The sequence below is a fragment of the Stylophora pistillata genome, chromosome 14 (genome assembly GCF_964205215.1).
Source record: "Stylophora pistillata chromosome 14, jaStyPist1.2, whole genome shotgun sequence".
NCBI classification, from domain to species: domain Eukaryota; kingdom Metazoa; phylum Cnidaria; class Anthozoa; order Scleractinia; family Pocilloporidae; genus Stylophora; species Stylophora pistillata.
The window spans coordinates 13,878,545-13,898,539 of record NC_142532.1 but is presented as its reverse complement, the minus strand read 5'-3'; the positions used below and the strand labels follow the sequence as shown (position 1 = coordinate 13,898,539).

The 19,995-nt window shown below is 38.9% G+C and overlaps 1 protein-coding gene and 1 pseudogene across 1 annotated transcript; both read right to left on the bottom strand.

Annotated features, from left to right (window-relative positions):
- Positions 1-1,466: 1,466 nt before the first annotated feature.
- Positions 1,467-6,546, bottom strand: LOC148716658 (uncharacterized; annotated as a pseudogene).
- A 10,471-nt stretch (positions 6,547-17,017) lies between these two features.
- Positions 17,018-19,668, bottom strand: LOC148716657 (uncharacterized). The gene is made up of 3 exons (XM_088745420.1): positions 19,273-19,668; positions 18,626-18,763; positions 17,018-18,184 (listed from the first exon to the last, which is right to left on the bottom strand). The coding sequence occupies exons 1-3, from the start codon at positions 19,583-19,585 to the stop codon at positions 17,709-17,711; spliced, it is 927 nt and encodes a 308-aa protein (XP_088601546.1). The 5' UTR covers positions 19,586-19,668; the 3' UTR covers positions 17,018-17,708.
- Between the last annotated feature and the right edge of the window lie 327 nt (positions 19,669-19,995).

Below are 19,995 nucleotides of genomic sequence, written 5' to 3'. Positions count from 1 at the left end.
CGGAGACCGGCAAATATCTTTGTCCAGAGGCTGTTAGAGATAAAATAGAGCTTTCTACTGCAGAATTATATTGAAGAATATCTGTTACTGAACAAGAAACCACACGGAGCCTATATTTTGGCCGGATTTGCGGTTCAGCGGAATGAATTGAATTGGTTCGAATTGAAGGCTTTGCTGTATTAGCAAAATCGCTGTCCACTGCTTTTCATTATTTGTTAACATGGAGAGTTATAGAGATTAAGACTTAGGAACAAGCTGATGCCAGAGGAAATGAGGAGTCGCTCAATAAAAATTTTTATTTTAAGGCGATGACTTTGTTTACAAGGATTTCTCCTGCTTACATGTACTAACAAACTTCTGAGGTTTTCTTTTTCTTTTGCCTCGGAACGATATATCGCAGAAGGCATTTCATGAACTGTAAGTTTTTTGACTGATTGAAATTAAAGTTAGGTGGCAGTGACTTCCAAGCTTTTTTTTTTTTTGGTCAGAAATGTAAAGTTGAGTGTTTCGTGCGCTATATTAATCTATTGATGGATTCAATCGCCATTGCTTACATAAGACATTCATATTAATTAATCGAATTTAAAAAATCAGCCAGTGAACTTTTACTGTTCTCAAGGGTTGTTGTTCTGATCAGTACGATAACAATAGAAGTGATTCACAGTATTAGGTTTGTGTTATAAATAGATATATTTAAGTTCGCTCTAAAGATAAGTTAAACTGTAACAAGCTTGGTTATCGGTCCAGCGTTTTGAGCTTGACTGACACTCGATGCCAGATCTCAGCCTCATTCCCAAGCTATGTCCACCACATTGCTTTACGCCAGTTAAAAAGTGCTGCGTAATGCCTATGGTACATTTTGCTGCACAGGAAAACCAAAGGGATTTACTGATTTTGGCCATTTACGCCCAGAATAACAATTACGACTTTGTATCTGACGAACAGGCGGCAGTAAGCATTATATTAGCCTACGAGAAGGTCGTTGTTTAGTTTCGTCGTGCAACTTTGGACAGAGAGCGTTGTATGACGACTTCACATTAGGGCTGTGAAGGGGAATACAGGAAGCGTGGTATCAATGCAGTTTATTATTGCCAAGAGTTATTCAGACACCAGCACCAGTTACTAGGTGTCCCATTTCAACCCCGCACATTCACAAAAATAACTCCTGCATGCTTAGCATGCCTGTGTCTTCTAAAGAGTGGTGATTTTGTTTGTTTATTTTTTGTATTCTTTTTCTTCGTGCACTCCGAGCTTACGATAAAGTGTTAATCGGTTGCTATAGCTGTTGGCATACTATTATGTTCCTCTTTGTGTTACCCTTTCTTGATGATAGAGCTTTCTCGTGGTATTCTTTACCTTCATTGTACATTCTGTGGTGCTCACTATAATCAACACCCTATTGTTCTAACTTTTTGCCATATCAAAATGTTGCTCGCCGTAAGCAGTAGCAGGTTTTCATAACTTGATCACGATGACACAGCAGTGTGGTCTTTTTCAAAAATCTTTTTCCTGATATAAAGTGCTCTCTCGTTGGATTCTTTAGCTTCTCTGTGCCTTCCGAGGTCACTGTAAACATTGCCCAAGTTGTTGTACCTTAGTGCTACATCAGCATGTTCCTCGACGTAAGTCTTTTTTGTGATGAAAAGTGCTTTCTCGTGGTATTCTTTTGCTTCATTGTACTTTCCGAGGCTACTGTATACAGGGCCCAAGTTGTTGTAAATTATTGCTACATGAGCATGCTCCTCGTCGTAAATCTTTTTTCTGATGACAAGTGCTTTCTTGTAGTATTCTTTTGCTTCATTGTACTTTCCGAGGTTACTGTAAACAGTGCCCAAGTTGTTGTAAATTGATGTTACATCAGCATGTTTCTGGTCGTAAATCTTTTTCCTGATGAAAAGGGCTTTCTCATGGTATTCTTTTGCTTCATTGTACTTTCCGAGGCCTCTGTAAACATTGCCCATGTTGTCGTTACTTGATGTCACATCAGCATGTTCATGGTCCTAAATCTTTTTTTCTGATGAAAAGTCCTTTCCCGTAGCATTCTTTTGCTTCATTGTACTTTCCGAGGTTACTGTAAACAGTGCCCAAGTTATTGTAACTTAATGCTCCATCAGCATTTTCCTCGTCGTATATCTTTTTCCAGATGAAAGTGTTTTCTCGTGGTATTCTTTTGCTTCATTGTTCTTTCCCAGGCCTCTATAAACATTACCCAAATTGTTGTAACTTGATGCTATATCAGCATGTTCCTGGTTGCAAATCTTTTTTCTGATGAAAAGCGCTTTCTCGTGGTATTCTTTTGCGTAAGGGTACTTTCCCTGGTTATGCAAAAGTCTTCACATGTTCTCCAAAACTTTTGCTGTTTCAGTATCATCCTTGTAATGACTTTTTTCCGAGATATCGATTGCGTTTTTAAGGCATTCTTTTGCATTTTGGTAGTTTCCAGTTACTCGATAAATCTTCCCCAGGTCGTTATACGCCATTCTTAGCTTGGAATATTCTTCTTCATAAATTTCATTTATAATTTTGATAGCTCTTTCATAGTATGATATTGAAAGTTTATTGAGACATAATTTTATTAACACTCTGCCATGTACAATTAAAGCATTTGCTGTAGCTGATTGATTTTCTCTTGATTTGTCACTGTTTTCAGCAATTTCGCAAGCAGATGTTGGGAATAAATATGCATCTGAAATTTTACTCAGATCGCAACAAACAGCAGCTTTTGTAGATAACCACAAAGTTATGGCGCTTGGGGTAATAATGGATTGTAATTCCTTTGTTAAAGTCACTTTATCTTGAAGCGTGTCAGTTAGAGTGTCAAATAACCCTCTACAGTGGGCCGTAACTTTTCGTAGCTTCTCCCATGCTTCTCCACTTTGTAACAAATGATCACACTCTGATTCAGTTAGAGAGTAAAAGACAGGAATTGCCTCAGATATGAACCTGACTCTCTCACAACAATTAGACGCAGAATATCTTTGGAGGACTCGATGTACCATGTTATACAACCTTAAATATCTTGGCGTTCTGTTCTCATCGCAGAAATGATTAATTAAGGAAGACTTTATCATTTTTGATAATAAAAATTAACGGTAAAAAACTACGACGTTTCGAAGTCTGCATGACCTCATTATCAAGTAAAATGTTAAAACTGATGTAAAATTGTAGTTCAGAGATTATATACAAATAAAATGTGATAACTTCATTAGAATAATGAGCGTTCATTGTTATTGGTGTTTAGCATGTCAGATCGTGCAGTATATGTTTAAATAAATACTTTTGCACGTATTGAGTCAGACTGCGTGTTTAGCTTTGGTTTTTGTTCGCGAATGAATAGCATTTCGTGAATTAGGCAGTCCATTTTTCCGCGGCATTTCTTGAGAACGGAAAACATTTCCCCTAGGCCAGTGGACGCTCCACCGTGGGCTTCTTTCAGATGCTTGCCAATGACAGAGGCTTTATGTTCTTCTATGCGTTGATGAAGATGGCGTGTGGTATAACCGATATAATCCGCATCGCACGAATCACATTTAAAAGTGTAAACAACGCATTGGTGGTTAATTAAAGCGGGCTTCTCTTCTTGTATCTTGAGCTTTCCCTCGATCTTACGACTCGTGAAAACTGGTTGTAGGTCAGTTCCGATTTTCCGGCCAAGATCTTTCAGCTGATGTCTTACTGTGTCGGCCGATTTTTGGTCTTTAAATGGTAAAGTTATTCTGACAGGTTTTTGTGTAGCCGCGTCAAGTTCAGTTGGGGTTTCGTGACGGCTTTGGATCGTAGAACTCGTGTACCAGGCGATAGCTGAGTTGATGAGTTTCACTGGGTACTTAAGCTTAGTAAACATCCGCTTGAGATGCTGGCATTCCTTCGTAAAAGATTCTTTCGTTGATGACAGGCGGTAAGCTCGGTTCAGCATTGTATTCAGCAGAGATCTTTTGTAACGCTGATCGACATGGCTCTGGTAATGTAAGAGCAGTCCTGTATCAGTTGGTTTATGATATACGCTTGTTGTCAGGACTGCTCTTACATTACCAGAGCCATGTCGATCAGCGTTACAAAAGATCTCTGCTGAATACAATGCTGAACCGAGCTTACCGCCTGTCATCAACGAAAGAATCTTTTACGAAGGAATGCCAGCATCTCAAGCGGATGTTTACTAAGCTTAAGTACCCAGTGAAACTCATCAACTCAGCTATCGCCTGGTACACGAGTTCTACGATCCAAAGCCGTCACGAAACCCCAACTGAACTTGACGCGGCTACACAAAAACCTGTCAGAATAACTTTACCATTTAAAGACCAAAAATCGGCCGACACAGTAAGACATCAGCTGAAAGATCTTGGCCGGAAAATCGGAACTGACCTACAACCAGTTTTCACGAGTCGTAAGATCGAGGGAAAGCTCAAGATACAAGAAGAGAAGCCCGCTTTAATTAACCACCAATGCGTTGTTTACACTTTTAAATGTGATTCGTGCGATGCGGATTATATCGGTTATACCACACGCCATCTTCATCAACGCATAGAAGAACATAAAGCCTCTGTCATTGGCAAGCATCTGAAAGAAGCCCACGGTGGAGCGTCCACTGGCCTAGGGGAAATGTTTTCCGTTCTCAAGAAATGCCGCGGAAAAATGGACTGCCTAATTCACGAAATGCTATTCATTCGCGAACAAAAACCAAAGCTAAACACGCAGTCTGACTCAATACGTGCAAAAGTATTTATTTAAACATATACTGCACGATCTGACATGCTAAACACCAATAACAATGAACGCTCATTATTCTAATGAAGTTATCACATTTTATTTGTATATAATCTCTGAACTACAATTTTACATCAGTTTTAACATTTTACTTGATAATGAGGTCATGCAGACTTCGAAACGTCGTAGTTTTTTACCGTTAATTTTTATTATCAAATGTATTTCTAAACATTCTTTATCATTTTTGTTCTGATTAACGCTTCTGTGTAGCCCGAGCTTCGAGTTTTAACAAAATTAACAACGACCTCCACAGGAACAGATTATGAAGTAATTAACGAAAAAAAAGCAAATGTCTGCCGGAGTACTTCGTCGTTCGTCGAAACATTGTTCAATGCCAACTTTATAGCGGTTGTCGTTGTCTTCGAATAAGCTGTATTTTCCATAACGAGAGGTTCTTCTATACATTCAAGTTTGCCACAAAAAAAAGATCTTCCAGATAATTCTTCCATGTGTAATTTGAGGAGCCGTGATTCACAACTGTGTGTACGTAAAATGCTGCGGCTGCCAATGCGAGTGGCTGAGACTCAACGACCTCAACAACAACCTCGGCTCCTACATGATTTGAAATTTGCGATATCTGTTTCAGTAGCTCTAATGCATCTTCTCGCTGCATTCCTGCGCTTAGAGACTTGGTAAGCTAGAGGGGCATTTGCTGCTATTGAATTGCTGTCTTGAGTTGTACTCAGCACCAGGCCGTGACCCCAGTCTTCACTAGCTGTCTGGGAAAGAGAGTGCCGAACCAATGACAGATCGACAACGTTATCAATGATCATCAGCCACCTGAACAACCGAGCAGTTCTCGACTTAATCAAACGCAAAAGATGCGGAATTGTTTCTTTTGGGCTTTCCACTGTTCAGGAGGCAAGGTGACTCAGGGTGTACTCTGTAACTCCCAATTGTTTAGCCAACGTAAGGTACCAGTCAGCGAGAGTCTCGAGAGTCTCTGAATTTAAGGTTGTGACGAAAGTCAAACCTTCTTATCTGCCTGATAACCCTGTGAAGCACTGTTGTCCAATCTGACGAGCCATTTGACTTTTTCAACATCCAGGCATTCCGGATAAATAAATGGTACTAACTGCGTCATTAGATGCTTCTTTGAGCTCTTTCATTTTTCCCATGATTCTTCTGACGCCCTCTTTTCTCGGAATGATTTTGTGAGGTGGCGTAAAAGTGAGATGACAATAGACTCGAATTTAGAGTTGATTTCTTGTTTTAGACATTCCACTTGTTCATCCCGAATTTGTAGCTCTGTTTGGAGAATTTGCAGCCTTTGCCCTCAGGTTGTTGACTTCTGCTGTAGGAAAACTTTTCTGATTTTTTTATGGTTATGATGTCAGAGATTGGAAGACTCAAGGAGTTTAGAGCATTTAAAACTCTCCCTGCGTTATTCTGGACCTTAGTGTCCGTTATTGTTGCCTCTCCGCTATGAGCGATGTTATTGACTTGACGAAGATCATCGATATCTTTTATCATGGCAGTGCTAACCGTTGAACCAATGCTATCCGATAACAAAAGGGCAAAAAATAAGTAACTGCAATCCCATTCTTCTGTTTTCCCATTCTGCAGTGTTGACAGGTAATGAGCATTTTTCTTGTGACTCTTCTTGGACTCGTTCCTGTAGAAAATCCTGACCATTCCTTGGCGTATTTTTCCATTCTCCCAAGTTTTCTTTGTAGCGGAAATCTTCCTCTTGTCTGAAGATTTCCCAAGTTCTTTCGGAATCAAGTTGAAGGCGACGTAACATATTCTGAAGTTGTTCAATTGATCTGATGAATACTCCATTATGAAGCGTTCTGCAGTAAAAGAAAGTGTAAAACAACGATGTGATGAGATTATTAAGGGGTTGTCTCTAGTACCGTACTGAAAAATGGGAAGATTATTTTGTTTGATAAACATGGTCCACAGGCTGAGATGCCATGATCTGCATATCGTCACCATTTAAGTTGTTTAACACATTTCAGGACACCTGTGTGTTATGCCTGCCTATACAAAGGTTAAATTTCTAAAGAAACCGGAAAAGCACGGGCAATACGCAGAAAATCGTTATAAATTATCTTTTCTAATTAAAAAAGCTTCAGTAAAAAAAGATCATCAAAAAAAGGATGAATAAATGTTACATTTTACGTATTGGGTATCATGATGTCCAAATTACTCCTTATCTGCAGATAATCAAGCTGGAATTGGCGGTCTTTAAAGGTAAAAATCGCCAAATTTTTCGCACTTTTGCAAACAAGTATGTAGGTCGGATTTCAAAGTGAATATTTTTGTTGTCGGGTGTAAAGTAGGGTAAGTTAAGAAAGAAATGTTTTTAACGTCCTTGACGTCCAACTAGAAATAATTGACTTTATTGTGGGGACTTTCACCGCACAAGGTGAAACCATTTCTCAATCGTTACTGCGCTCTACGTTTCTACAACTCTTGTATTCATAACCCCATTTTTTTTGTTCGAGAACATGGGGTAGCTGTTCTAGTTATTTATTGGCTCGTCTTCTTTGCCATTAGAAACATGCAGCTACATTGCTCCTTGATGGTGACTTCTCTTTCAAACTCAAATGGTTTCCTATTTTCGACCTTTTAAAACTAAGAAAACTACTACTCTTATTCACTATTCTTAAAAATCCTGATGTTTCTCTTTGTCTTAAACGTAAATTCAATTTCTTGTCTTCCATTTGTTCAACTGGTTTGCGCACAAGAGCTTGCGCTTTTATTTTTCAAGTTCCTTTCCCCCAGTCTAATTCTGGAAGGCGCACATTTGCTTACTCTGTTGCCACCCTTTTTAATTAATTGCCTTGACACTGATTTTAAGCAAATAGCTTGTGTATCTCCTTCTTCTACTATTTTTTCATCTATATTAAATAATTTTAAGCATAAACTTCTTATTTTGTTCCTTAAGTGTACTAGGGATGTTTCTCATCTTGAAGAAGGAATGTGTTCTGATTGTCGTTTTTCTCTTTATTGTAATTGCATATATATCTTATTAACCAAGCGCGAGGGCCGTACTAGGAGAATATCGGCCCGAGGTCTTGACAGTACGGACCGAGCGCAGCGAGGTCCGTACAAAAAAGACCGAGGGCCGATATTCTTCCAGTACGGTCCCGAGCAAGCTTGGTTAATAAGAGGTTTATTATACCACTGAAGTTCAAAGGGATACAAGTGCGGTATTATTCGGAACCATTCGGGACAGTGCCCGGTCCAATACTTAGAGAATACTGACCGGCAAAAGAGCATTTTGATTGGTAGATTTTAGTTATTGGCCCTTTGACTGCCCGAGTCGTGTAATTATAAAAGGTAATTGTTTATATCATATTATATTCTACGTAAAAGCATGCAATTGTCTAGTTTTAGTTTCTCTCGTAGTAAGTCGTATTGCTGACTAGTCATTATCTTATATGTGTAATTTGTGCAGCTGTGATGGCCGTAGTTAGTTAACTCATTGGGTTAATTACGTCACCTTCGTTAAATAAAGGACATTGTATTGTATTGCATTGTATTGTATTGTAGTGTACAAGGGTATTTTATGTCATAGGCAGCAATCTCTCGCATTCCCGACTGCGATTGGAGGAAAATCGAGAGGACATTTGTAGTGTATTAGGATAAAGGTAGTTCGCAAATATATCCGGGAATTTAAAAGTGTGTACGGGAGAATGAAAGTGAAGTGTGATGTACTACGTGTGTTCGGAATAAAGCTTTGCTTTTAAGCCTTGTGGCGTGTCTTTGTGGCCTCACTACATTAAAAAGCTGGTTTAACAAAATGCATACTCCTACATTTACCTCGGATTTCTCGTAATTTCGTTTTTAAATTACATGGTACGTGGGGGAAAAGGCTGAATTCTAACTAAGAGGTCGGTAACAAACAAGAAGTCAAGGAGATGGCTGGTCCACAAGCGAGTAAAAGCATTCTTTAAGGGCCAAAAAAGAAAACATTCTAGTTGTTGTTTCCCTTAGCCCACAAAATTTAACTATCGCCAAGAATTTACGTTTTACTTTTGTTTAATTAATTGGCATCGTTCTTATAATAAGAGTTGCCTTGTGACCGAATGTAAACTGTAATTATTTTTAAACATATCTGGAAACCCTCTCTTAACCGGAAAAACCCTCTCTTTTATCAAGAAAATTTAAATTAGAATTCGATCATGGTAAATTGAAGGTCAATAACATGATACAGATTTCGTTAGGAATAAAAATAAGTCTTGAGAACATTTTCTGGTAGCAGAGCGAGGTTATCTAAAAGGCCATATCGGCGAGCAAAGATTCCTTTGAGGACGGCGGCGAGGCAACATTTAAAGAGGACATCGAAGAAAGACTGCAGAATCTAAAACAGGAAAAAGCTAAGTAGAAGTCCATCTTTACACGCATAAAAAACAAATTGCTTAACATGGTTGCTGAAGAAGACGTTTCAACTCGAAAATAATTAAGGGAATTGTGCCGGCAACTAAGCGATGCACAGGAGCGTCTTTCAACCGAATATGCACTTCTGAAAACCCGAACTTAAACAAACGAAGTCGTCGAAGAAATGGAGAAATTAGAAAGGGAAATTTCGGAGACGAATGAAAGAGTGCAAGAATTTTTGGGCGGTCGAAAGGATGAGTTATAGAGCGTGGTAACGTGGAAAAGGAACATTGTTCATTAACTTGCGCAAAGAGTCGAACAAGGCAATGCTAAACAGATAAAATCACTGGCTTTTTCAAAACACAGTCGCTGGGAATCAGTTGAGACCCTGCAGAAGTTCGTATTACGGGAAGCAGAACTTCAAACTATTCCCTTGGAGACTATACGAGAAGTAAATTCTTGATACAAGAACATTGATTCAAGACGTACCCGTGGCGAGATATTATTGTTCGGGAATTCTCAAGAGTCAGAAACCCGGAAATTTTGCCCTTGCAAAGTGTTCAAAGGACCACATGGCGTTTGGCGATGTGATAAGTTCAAAGAGCTAGGAATTCAACAAAGATAAGACACTGCAAAACGTTTGAGCTTGTGACGCGGGCAAACATGTACCAAAACAAGGATTTATGGAATGAACAGCTGTAGAGACACTCATAGTAAACTTTTGCACGTTGACAAGAGCCGCACAGACACAAATCGTAAGGACCAGGAAAAGAAAAAGCCCTGGTAGTTTTGATACCCCCTCAAGAACCAAATGACCAGCAAGTTGGAAGTTCACACTTTACCGGAACAGCAGAAGGTGTACAAAGCAGTCTTCTTGGTTAGCGAACCGTTCCAGTGTTTTTGAAAAACGGTGACCACAAAATTAAAGTAAACGCCTTAATCGATGAAGGCTCAACGAAGACGTACATTACTGCTGACGCAGCAGGCAAGTTCGGGATTCAAGGAACTCCGCGTAGAGTAACTGTAAACATATTAAACAACCAAACCGAAACGTTTGAAACCACTTCCGTGGAGGTTGAACTAGAAAGTGTGGATCGTAGCGTGATAAAAGCTGTCAACGCATTCGCCGCAGAAAAAGGCCCAGAGTACTTGGAGACAATCGATTGGAAGATGTATGGAAACAAGTGGCCACACCTTAGAAGCATCCAGTTCCCGGATTCCGAACCACACCCTTTAGTGGACATGTACGTGTTAATAGGCATTGGCCGAGTAGATCTCCACCATACATTCAAAGATTTTAAAGGCAGACCAGGCGAGTCAGTTGCTAGACTAACCCCCTTCAGTTGGACCTGGGTGGGACCCGTTGACAGCTAGAAAAGCGGAAGTCTACCGACCAAATTTGCCTCTACCTACTTTGTCAGAGAGAGCCGATGGAGTCAGTGGATTGCTTCAAAGATTCTAGCAAGTTACGAAAAGCAAGTGGTGAAAAGAAAATTATGACTCCTCTCCCTCAAATAGGACTTCGCTTATCACTCCCATCATTTGCCCAAGCAACTGAGGACTTTGGAGGACCTTTTCGCAAAAGCGGTACCTATATTTGGAGATGGCGATCGGATTAGAGAATGATTCCTTCCTGAATACCTTCTACAGAATGGTCAACCGAAGAAGACTTTCTACGGAGGTGTTGTTTAATAATGGAACAAAATTCGTCGCCGCAGAAAGGGAGCTGAGAGAGTTGGTTGAACAGCTGTATCAGAGTTAAAATTACCCAATCCATAGGCGGCGCGTTCAGCCTTCAAAGAGTTCAGGCTAAAATGACAAAAAATTGTAATGCGATCCGTTGAACGGCTGTCACGCAAGAGGTCATATATTTGTTACATTCCTGGCCAAGCCAAAAGATTGTCCTTGACCTCTTGCGTGACAGCCGTTCGTGACAGCCGCAACAGATCGCATTACATTTTTGTAATTTTTTAGCCCGAACTCTTTAAAAGCTGGACGCGCCCCCTATGGCGGGCCAAGAAAGAAACTTTGAGGAATTAAACTACAAGGATAAAAATTTAAGGTAGCATATATTTTGGTTTGTAAATATATCATACAAGACCTTTCTAAAGGCCTTTTAATAGGTTGTGACAGCTGTCTATGTGTTCGCATTGCAATTTTGACAAAATAGTCCAAAATCTTTTAAATCTGGACGTGCCGCTTATGGTGGGCCAAGATAGGGAATTGGAGGAATTAAAATAAAAGGATAAAGCTTTAAGATGATGTACATTATGTTTTTTAAGTATACATGGCAGACATGTTCACAGGCCACTAAAGTTGACCTTTACTTTACCTCCGCAAAAGAGACGCGTAATACTTTATTTCAACTGGTCACTATTCAGACTTAGACATAACGACATAACAAGAAATCAATATTTTCCAAGAGATCAAAAGACCATCTGCTAGCACACAAAATTTAAAAGCGGGGTTGTATCGCGTTGTAGCGTACGTAGTTGCCGAAGTTGCATAATTTTTCATTACTTTAAGGGGGACATCGGCCATTTAGGCGTATTTTGAACTTTTTGATTTTTCGGAGAAATCATATCAAACTGTTTCCCCACTGCGAGGAACATTTGTTTTTGTCGGTTCCAGCCTGGCGCGGCCGCTAACCCAGATGCCCTCCTGAGCAAATTTTCAAAATGGCGGAAAAGCCAAAGAGAGAGATAAGAGAACCAAAGCGAATCTGCAACGAATACTCAGCATACACCCCTGTTAAAAAGGTCATTTCACAGAGAAAAGATACAAAATTGTATGATATTGAAGTCACGGAGGTTGACAAACCCAACAAGAGACTGAAAATTCACATTGGCTACAGTACACGCTTCGATGAGTGGAGACCCTTCGGGGTTCTGTCCTCGTGTACCGGTTCACAAGAGCCAATACAAAAGACCAAACAATACACAATAGCTAACCGATAACCCCTAAACAAAGAAAGAACAATGGTAATTCCCTTGTGAACCGGTACACAAGGACAGAAGCCCCTTCGGGGACGGTGAAGCATCTGAATATTTTCATTCGAAATTGTACAGATTAGTAGGCTGCAACAAAAATTTATTGGACGACGTTTAGGGTAAAAACAGCAATCTAACCTGAAAAAAAATGTATTTATTCCGACTCTTTCGGAAAATAACTTTACAAATCTTACTTGTTTATCTCGTAAGTAAACGATGGTGAAGCGCTTTCCGAGCTACTCGATTCTTCTCCCACTGCTTTCACACTTATAAAACAGAAAACGAGCAAGAGGAGGAAGGTGTGGCTGTTTTGACTAGCCATTTGACGAGGTTTAATCTGCTCCTCGTTCGACAATTTACATATCAAAACAAAGGAAATTTGTTCCTCTCTTTGATATTGGCGGTACATTTTCAATTTGCGATTGCGTAAGAGAGAAATCGCCTAAGACTCCTTGCTCGGTCCTGTTTTGACCACGAACGCCTTCTTAATTTTGACGGACCCGCTCGGGAAAAGGTGAAAATGACGAGGGAAAAACTTTACTTTGTAGTACGAAAATACACAAAATGGAAAGCCATGATATTATAGTTCAATATTTCGGTGGTACATTGTTAACTTTTTATACAGAGAGTCGGCAAGATGATATAACATCCAAAAATCGCACTCGATTTGAGTGGGCCGATGAAGTGGGCGTGGTCACGAAATTCAGTAAGAGACTATTTGTACCCCGTGAGTTTGATATGAAAAAGCGCGATAGAACTTTTGGATATAATTTTCGAAAAACGTTCATTAAAAGGGTCCTTTAGAAAAAATAAACGAATTACTAAATTTTGCAACTGTCGGCGGATTCTAGATATTTACGGTCAGTGGCTCTTAAGAAGCGGCCAAAGAACTCAAGAAGTCTGTTTCTCCTTACTTTCTAATAAAGATTGCGTTCAATTCCCCACGCATTACTTTTCAATTTTCAAATGAAACTTTATTTCAAAAGCGAACGACAGCGTCGAAAGCATGCTCTATACTCTCCTAAAGCACACTTGTTAGAATACATCAAGTATTTTGATTGGTTAAACACGGACTAAAGTTGTCAAAATGTCAGACCATCAAAGTTCACAATCCGAAATAGTTCACAAACCAAAATAATTCGGCAGATCGAAGTTTTGAACACTTTTGCCTTAGGTTTTTCAGTCTTAATACGGAATCTGAAAGTGAAATGATCAATGAAATCCTGCCAAATTGTGGCCTAAAAGAACAAGCAAGTTTTTTTCACAAGAAAAAAAGAAAACGAACTGCTCAAGACGTGTGTTTTATGAATAAACGACAGCCGAATTCCAAGGAACATGAAAGTTGCTCGGGACGAAAGCGCCGTAAAACTCGGCAGCTGCGACTTATGTGGCCTTACACTTAGTCAACGCATATGAAAGGATATCATTGCAAGCTCATAGTTCATTTCACTAGAATGGCGGACGATGTAGTTTCTGAGACTTGTTTCACAGCGATGATCGAAAATCGTCCTTATAAGCTGGCCGCAATGGATCTTTGCGTGATCACAGTCGCTCTGGCACAGTCATGATTGATATGTATTCTAACAACTATACCTGTTTATATTTTCCATCATTCCTGTTTTTGTTCTGATTTGTTTTTGAACTCTCTATATGGGTAAGCTTCGAATCAAATTTGCGTGAAAACCTTGAAACCTTGGATTGTCCATTTCCGTTTTCTTTCACTGGATATTTGTCTTTGCTCAAAGTTAATTGCGGCGCTTGGCATATTTAATCATATCTCCAGATCAAACACTGACGAATAAGCTTAAGTTACAAAAGCTCTTAGGCCTTTATGTTTGGTCCTTCGTTAAGCCTTTGATCCATGTTTTGCATACGTCCCGAATTGAAATCTTTAAACTAACTTCATTTTCAAAACGCCGATAATCTGAAACAAAGGAACGCTTTTCTCAGAAAAAGCGTCCTGTAGCAAAGGATCATTTTTAAAAGATAAAGCATATATTTGATCCACAACAATATCGACGGGGCAATTGATCGTAGTCAGTGATCTTGGTTAATTTCACGGACACTGTTCAAAGAACTAAGGGATCATAAAAAAACTTGACACACCTACTGAGACCTAATCAACCAATGGAATCAGTCGGCATTTCAATCAAAACAAATCATCAACCACACATAAAATCCGGGACATTTCCCTTTAGTGCACTGGTGATATTTGAAAAAGACCCTCGCACGTTGTTATTAAAGCAATAAACCTCACTTGAAACACTCTGTGTTTTACACACATTTTTTTCCAGTTCTCCCAACATTCCGCGTGGTGTATCAGTCGGTAAACCGACAGAAAGGGTGATTTATTGCTTTTACGACATAACTGCGAGTGGTTGTCAGAGAGAATAATCTTAGTTTGTGATCAAGAGGCTGATTCTCATGAAAACCCTCAGAAGGTGTTATAAATCAATCAAAGCGCCGGAAAATTGGATGAACTGTCAGCCAGAAGAGCGAAGCCTGTAATTGATTCATCGCTGAATGAAAGCAATGGCACGGAGAAACTGAGCAGAAATTGTAATGAAAACTAACGTGGAACAAGAATATGCAAGATAAAGGTACAAACAAGAAAGGTATATCTATTGGAGAATATTTCAATTTGGACGGAGAGAACGCGATTTTTGTGGCCAGAATTGGCCTACTGCTGCGATTACGATCTGACAATCTAACGGAAAACGGATGTATTTTTGATATTTTTTCCGAAGTTTTTCAGCAGGATGAGGGTCGTAGAATTTCAACTGGTTAAATTTATTTCGATTGTGAAACTTAACTTTACATTCTTGAATAACAGTATTAGATCCCACACGGCAAAAGCGGCTAAGTCGAAAGACAACATCGCGCCGTGTGCACTGATTCAAACACCGTCCAGCTATTTCTTTTTTTAATCGTTCCTTCAATCAAATTTGTTTCTATTGACCAGCTTGAATTTAAGTTTTCATGGAATTCTTGTTAAAAATTTATAGAAAGAGCTTAAAAATTCTAAACTTAGTAGAAACTACGAATTAAAGGGCAAGTCTCAGACAACAACCGGAATTGCCATAAATCTTGATCGCACATTAACTTTGCAAGTGGTTTTTGTTCTCTTCCGTAAACAAGGTTTACAATTACTATTTAAATGAAAATTCGTTCACTTTGACGCTACAATTTTCTTAAAGCTTAAGCGTGGGAACTTTACTTCTCGATGAGCAGTTTGTGGAATTCTAGTGGAAAATTCTGAACTTCTTTCACTTAAATCACGGGGCGAAAAATAAAGGCTTAAAACGGAGCAACTAGACGGTTAGAATGAATTTTAATTATCGAATTTGAGAATACTAGAAAAATAAAATCTTTGTCATCGTTTTTGACGTTCAAAATATCCTCTTCGTTCCTCCAAACCAAGAACAAGTCTTGCTCTTCATCAAAATAAAGAAAAGCGAGGACTATCCTCTCTTAAGAAAAGCTAGAAAATTAGGACATCTGAATGGCATACGTAAAAACGTTCCCAGTAAACGATCACGAGTAGCCGATGATTGAACGCGAAAAATGAGCATTACCTGTCACGCTAATGGTTAGAAGTTTGTGGCGAAGTTTCTTACTTGTTTTCTATCAGCTTTTATCTCTGAGGAACTGGAAGAATGGTATTCTTAACGAATGTTTTCCTTAACTAGCACGAGCTGAGATTTTGTTCCGAATAGAGTCAAAACACATAGGAACTAGGATTTGTTTTGATTCACACTTGAGTTCACTAGGGAAATTTTGATGTGAAGTTTACGTATTTTTCATTTGATTGTTGTTAATTATCAGTCCTGAGAGAAGAGCAATATTAGCTAAATGGACCTGGTGAGGTATGACTTTACGTGGCAAGAAAGGCATGATGAATTACAACTTTCATATTCACAGAAAATTAAGTAGGCGAGATCAATAAATTTATCGTCAAATTGCGTGTCACAACAAGGGGCCCATACAATCTGTTTTTGCAGTCGATTGTTATTTTATATTGAATGTACCAGATTTACCGTTTGCTTCACCTATAGTGATATCTTGCTGACTATGTATATAAATCAATGATAAATAAACGTTGAAATACTTTACCTGTGGTGAATAGTCGTCCTTTTGCTTCAAAAATGATTTTTTGAGCGATTTTAAATAAGTTTGAGTTCGTCGTTAATGTAACGTATTAAAAGATAGACAGGGGTGGAATCCTTATTTTTAAAGACTTCCAGGGCCCGAGCGATTTTTCTCCTGCAAAATCGCATCGCTCCGCTTTCAAACTTCGCAGCATTAAGGTCAAAAGATTCACAATTCTCCTCGTACATTCCAATCGAAAATTTATCCAAACGGACCGGAGCTAGCCCTCGAAGAAAATCAAAATCCCACAGTATTAGAGCGTCCGGGATGTGTAGCAAGACTCTCAAGTGCCAGCCAGAAACCTTCACGCAGTTGCCCTTTTCTGATTGGACGACGATATTTTAAATTGGTCATCATTTAACCTCGTTCCGCGATTGTCAGTTTAAGTTGTTCTGCTCGTATAGATACAGACTGAATTAAACTCCACTCAGCCCTATACTTTACAGAAATATATCTTTCATCTTTTACTGATAGTTTTTGAAAACTGCATCAGTTCGTTAAAAAAACTAAATACCATTGGATCGAACCTGATTTAGACATGGATGCTCGTCATCAAGAGTGTTTTTCCTGGCTTCGATGATCCCAGAATACCTTTAGAGGGTTTATAGAAGAAAATAGTCTTGGTTCATGGGAGTGAGAAAACTGTTTCGAGAGAGTTTTTGTTTTTCCCTTTTTTTTTTTTTAGTTGTCCACCATGTGTCTGTCTTGTTTCGCTCTCTTTTATCTTTTTTTTTTCTTTATTTTTTTTAATCCGGCGAGCTTGAGTTTAACACCCAAAATAAATATGCACCTATCGGCATGAATTTATTGAAACTTAATATTCTGATTGACTTACGATTTCAATGACTATGAATGCTAAGCGAGTGTACTATACTACAGCTAGGAACATCTAATTGGCTGAAAAAAATACCACACCCAAAAAAATGGATGGTCTTGAGCGATACTGTCAGTGATAAAAACCATTCTGATCACCACTGTCTTTCTCTTTAATTTCGGGTATAGAGTAAGGAAATAACAGTCTTCAAACATTGAAACAAACTTGAACTATAATTTACTCATTATCTTAATGCAGTGTGACGTTTGTCTTTCTAAAAAATGTTACTTGGATTCTTGTTTTATTTGTCCTCTAAAATTTTGCTCTTACGTTTTAAAGTCAACGCAGAGATGTTCTCCTTAAGAAAAAAGCCTGAAGCGTTCACTCACTACATGCATTTAGTAAAATGAAACCTTGTAATAAAGTTAAAATTGCACTAGAAGAATAATAAGCAAGGCAGTGTACTATACTAAAGCTAAGTAAAACTTATTGACCTCTTGGGTATACAGCAAAGAAATAGCAGTCCTCAAACATTGATTTGAATAGGTTTGTCTTCCTAAAAATCCTACTCGGGTTCTTGTTCATGAGTGGTGTTTGTTTGTAATCTAGTGTTTTTCTTCTACGTTTAAATTGATCGAATGCAATGTCTCCAGTCGACAGATTCACTCATACCATGCATACACATCAACACAAGTTGTACCACTGTTGTTTTCCTCTCCACGATCTATCCAATCCTGTCCGTACCATATCTGCATCTCTTGGTTGCTCAAAACAGACAACGGATTGACGAAGTTGCGAAAAACCAGCTCAGTTGAATTATGGTGATATCCAGGAAGACTGTAAAAATGAATTTTGTTGTCAAACCCTCCGGAACTAAAAGCTGTCAAGTTTTCAGCAGGCGGCAAGACAGGTTTCTTACTGGCATCTGTAATGATTGTCATCAAATTTTCTCCATATGTTGGCCAGGTGCAGCCCCAGTAGGATGCATTAGTGACATGGTTGCAGCGCACCGACCCTGATCTGTGAATAAGCTTCATTGTCTTTACTCGTCCACTCTTTGTCATATTGAAGGAGCCATACAAATTATCTTTGGCTCCAAAGCAGACGAGTTCTTCACCATTTATCTTTTGCCAGCTCCCTAAGATTTAATAATAGGGATAAGACTAATAGGATAAGTGGAAAGTATTGAAAGTTCAACTGTATTATATATAAAGCTACTAACAGTCAATTAATGTTGCGAATGGTAACTAACAGCCACTTGCACGATAACAAAAAGGGTCAACCAACGTCATTTTCGGCGTCCTGATCTTATTATTTGGTTCAATCCATTCGCATTCGCCAATAAGAACAATTTTGTGTAAGGGAGAGAACGATTCGTGTCAATGACTCATCTTCTCCGAATTTATCTTTTTATTGGAATTACTAAAAACAAACCCTTTTCGTTTTAATTCACTATATTGCAAAAACATTGCCCCAAGATGATGTTTTGGTAAGTTTGAAAAAAAAGTCAGGATAAAAGAACATGTTATGGAGGCAGTTGGGTGAAAAATGATTCAAACAATCCAATGAAACAATTTACCTTCACAATAAGCCTCGATGACCTCGCTATCCTCTCCAGAGTTAATCCAGTATTTCCCATCAGCCATCTCGTCGCCTTCACTCGCTTTGATCTCACCGCAGGTATTGGCTGGAAGTTCTTTGATGGATCCGAGGGGAACTACGTCCGTAAAAAATATTTCACATAAGCAGTTTAAATTATCATGTAATTCGGGAATTCGGGAATTCAGTATGTGATTTCAGCAACTGATAAGGAACAACAGGATAGGAAAAAGGGCTTGCACTTTCCCTGCCTGTATAAAAGCAGGTAGAAATGAAAACGGTGCTAATTCTATTCAATCTAAGAAATAAGATGGTAATCAACAACAATGACACAGACACACAGGCCAACGTTTCGGCATCATTGTGGGACCATTGTCAATATCACACTGCTGTTGCGATTCCGGAATGTCACTTCTACCTCTATCCTTGTAGATCAAAAATATTACAAACTATGAAACCATCGCAGAAATCGAATCATCCCAAGGCTTGAAAGTTCTATCTTGAAAGAGTGTTTACCTCTGAAATTTGAGATTTCTCTAATCGTGCAGATTTAAAATAAAAGGGAAAAAAAGTCTTCCCCTCAGAATCGCAAGCGCAAAAAGCTAATTGAGGGAACTTCAAGCGTACCTCTGTTTCCAGAACGTTTCATGTAAAATCGCCGTTTATCTGGAATAAAATCTTCTGGTGTTGCTTCCTTAGTGCGATCGTTCAGTTCGCAGATGTTTTGACCAACGACGACATTGTAACTCTGACACGTGACTTCTTCCTCACACCGGATATAACACTCTACAGGCAACCCAACCCGATACACTTTAAAGATGTGACCTCTTAGGTTCATTCCACCAATTGATTGTTCCTGCTCATGACACTGACCAATAGCGTCAAGTATATCAATCCGGGAAATCAGAAACATGATAGTCAACCACAACTTTGGATTCATTCTGAGGTGACTGTGGGTGGCTTTTGCTGCGTACAGACTAAGTACCTAGAAGCACAGTTAGTTAACACTCCTAAGATGAACTTATATATGAGTTTTGAGTCAAATAAATACCTCAATTTAAGAAAATACAAAACATTACTGAAACTGGAAACGCATCCACTGAACGAATATGTTCAAGAATAGGGTGAAAAACTAAAGCAGGATCAGAAATTGTGCCAAATGACAAGAAAATCCAACTTTTCTTTCTTAAAGCCATTGCTGCAAAACTAATATGATCGGAAGGTAATCACATTGGGTCACGCTGAAAGGTACCATGCTAGAGAGCACTATTTATGCAATAGCGAAAATCAGACCTTACCATGGACTCGTGTTTGCATTGTGCACCTTTTCATCTTCGGAAAAAATCAGAA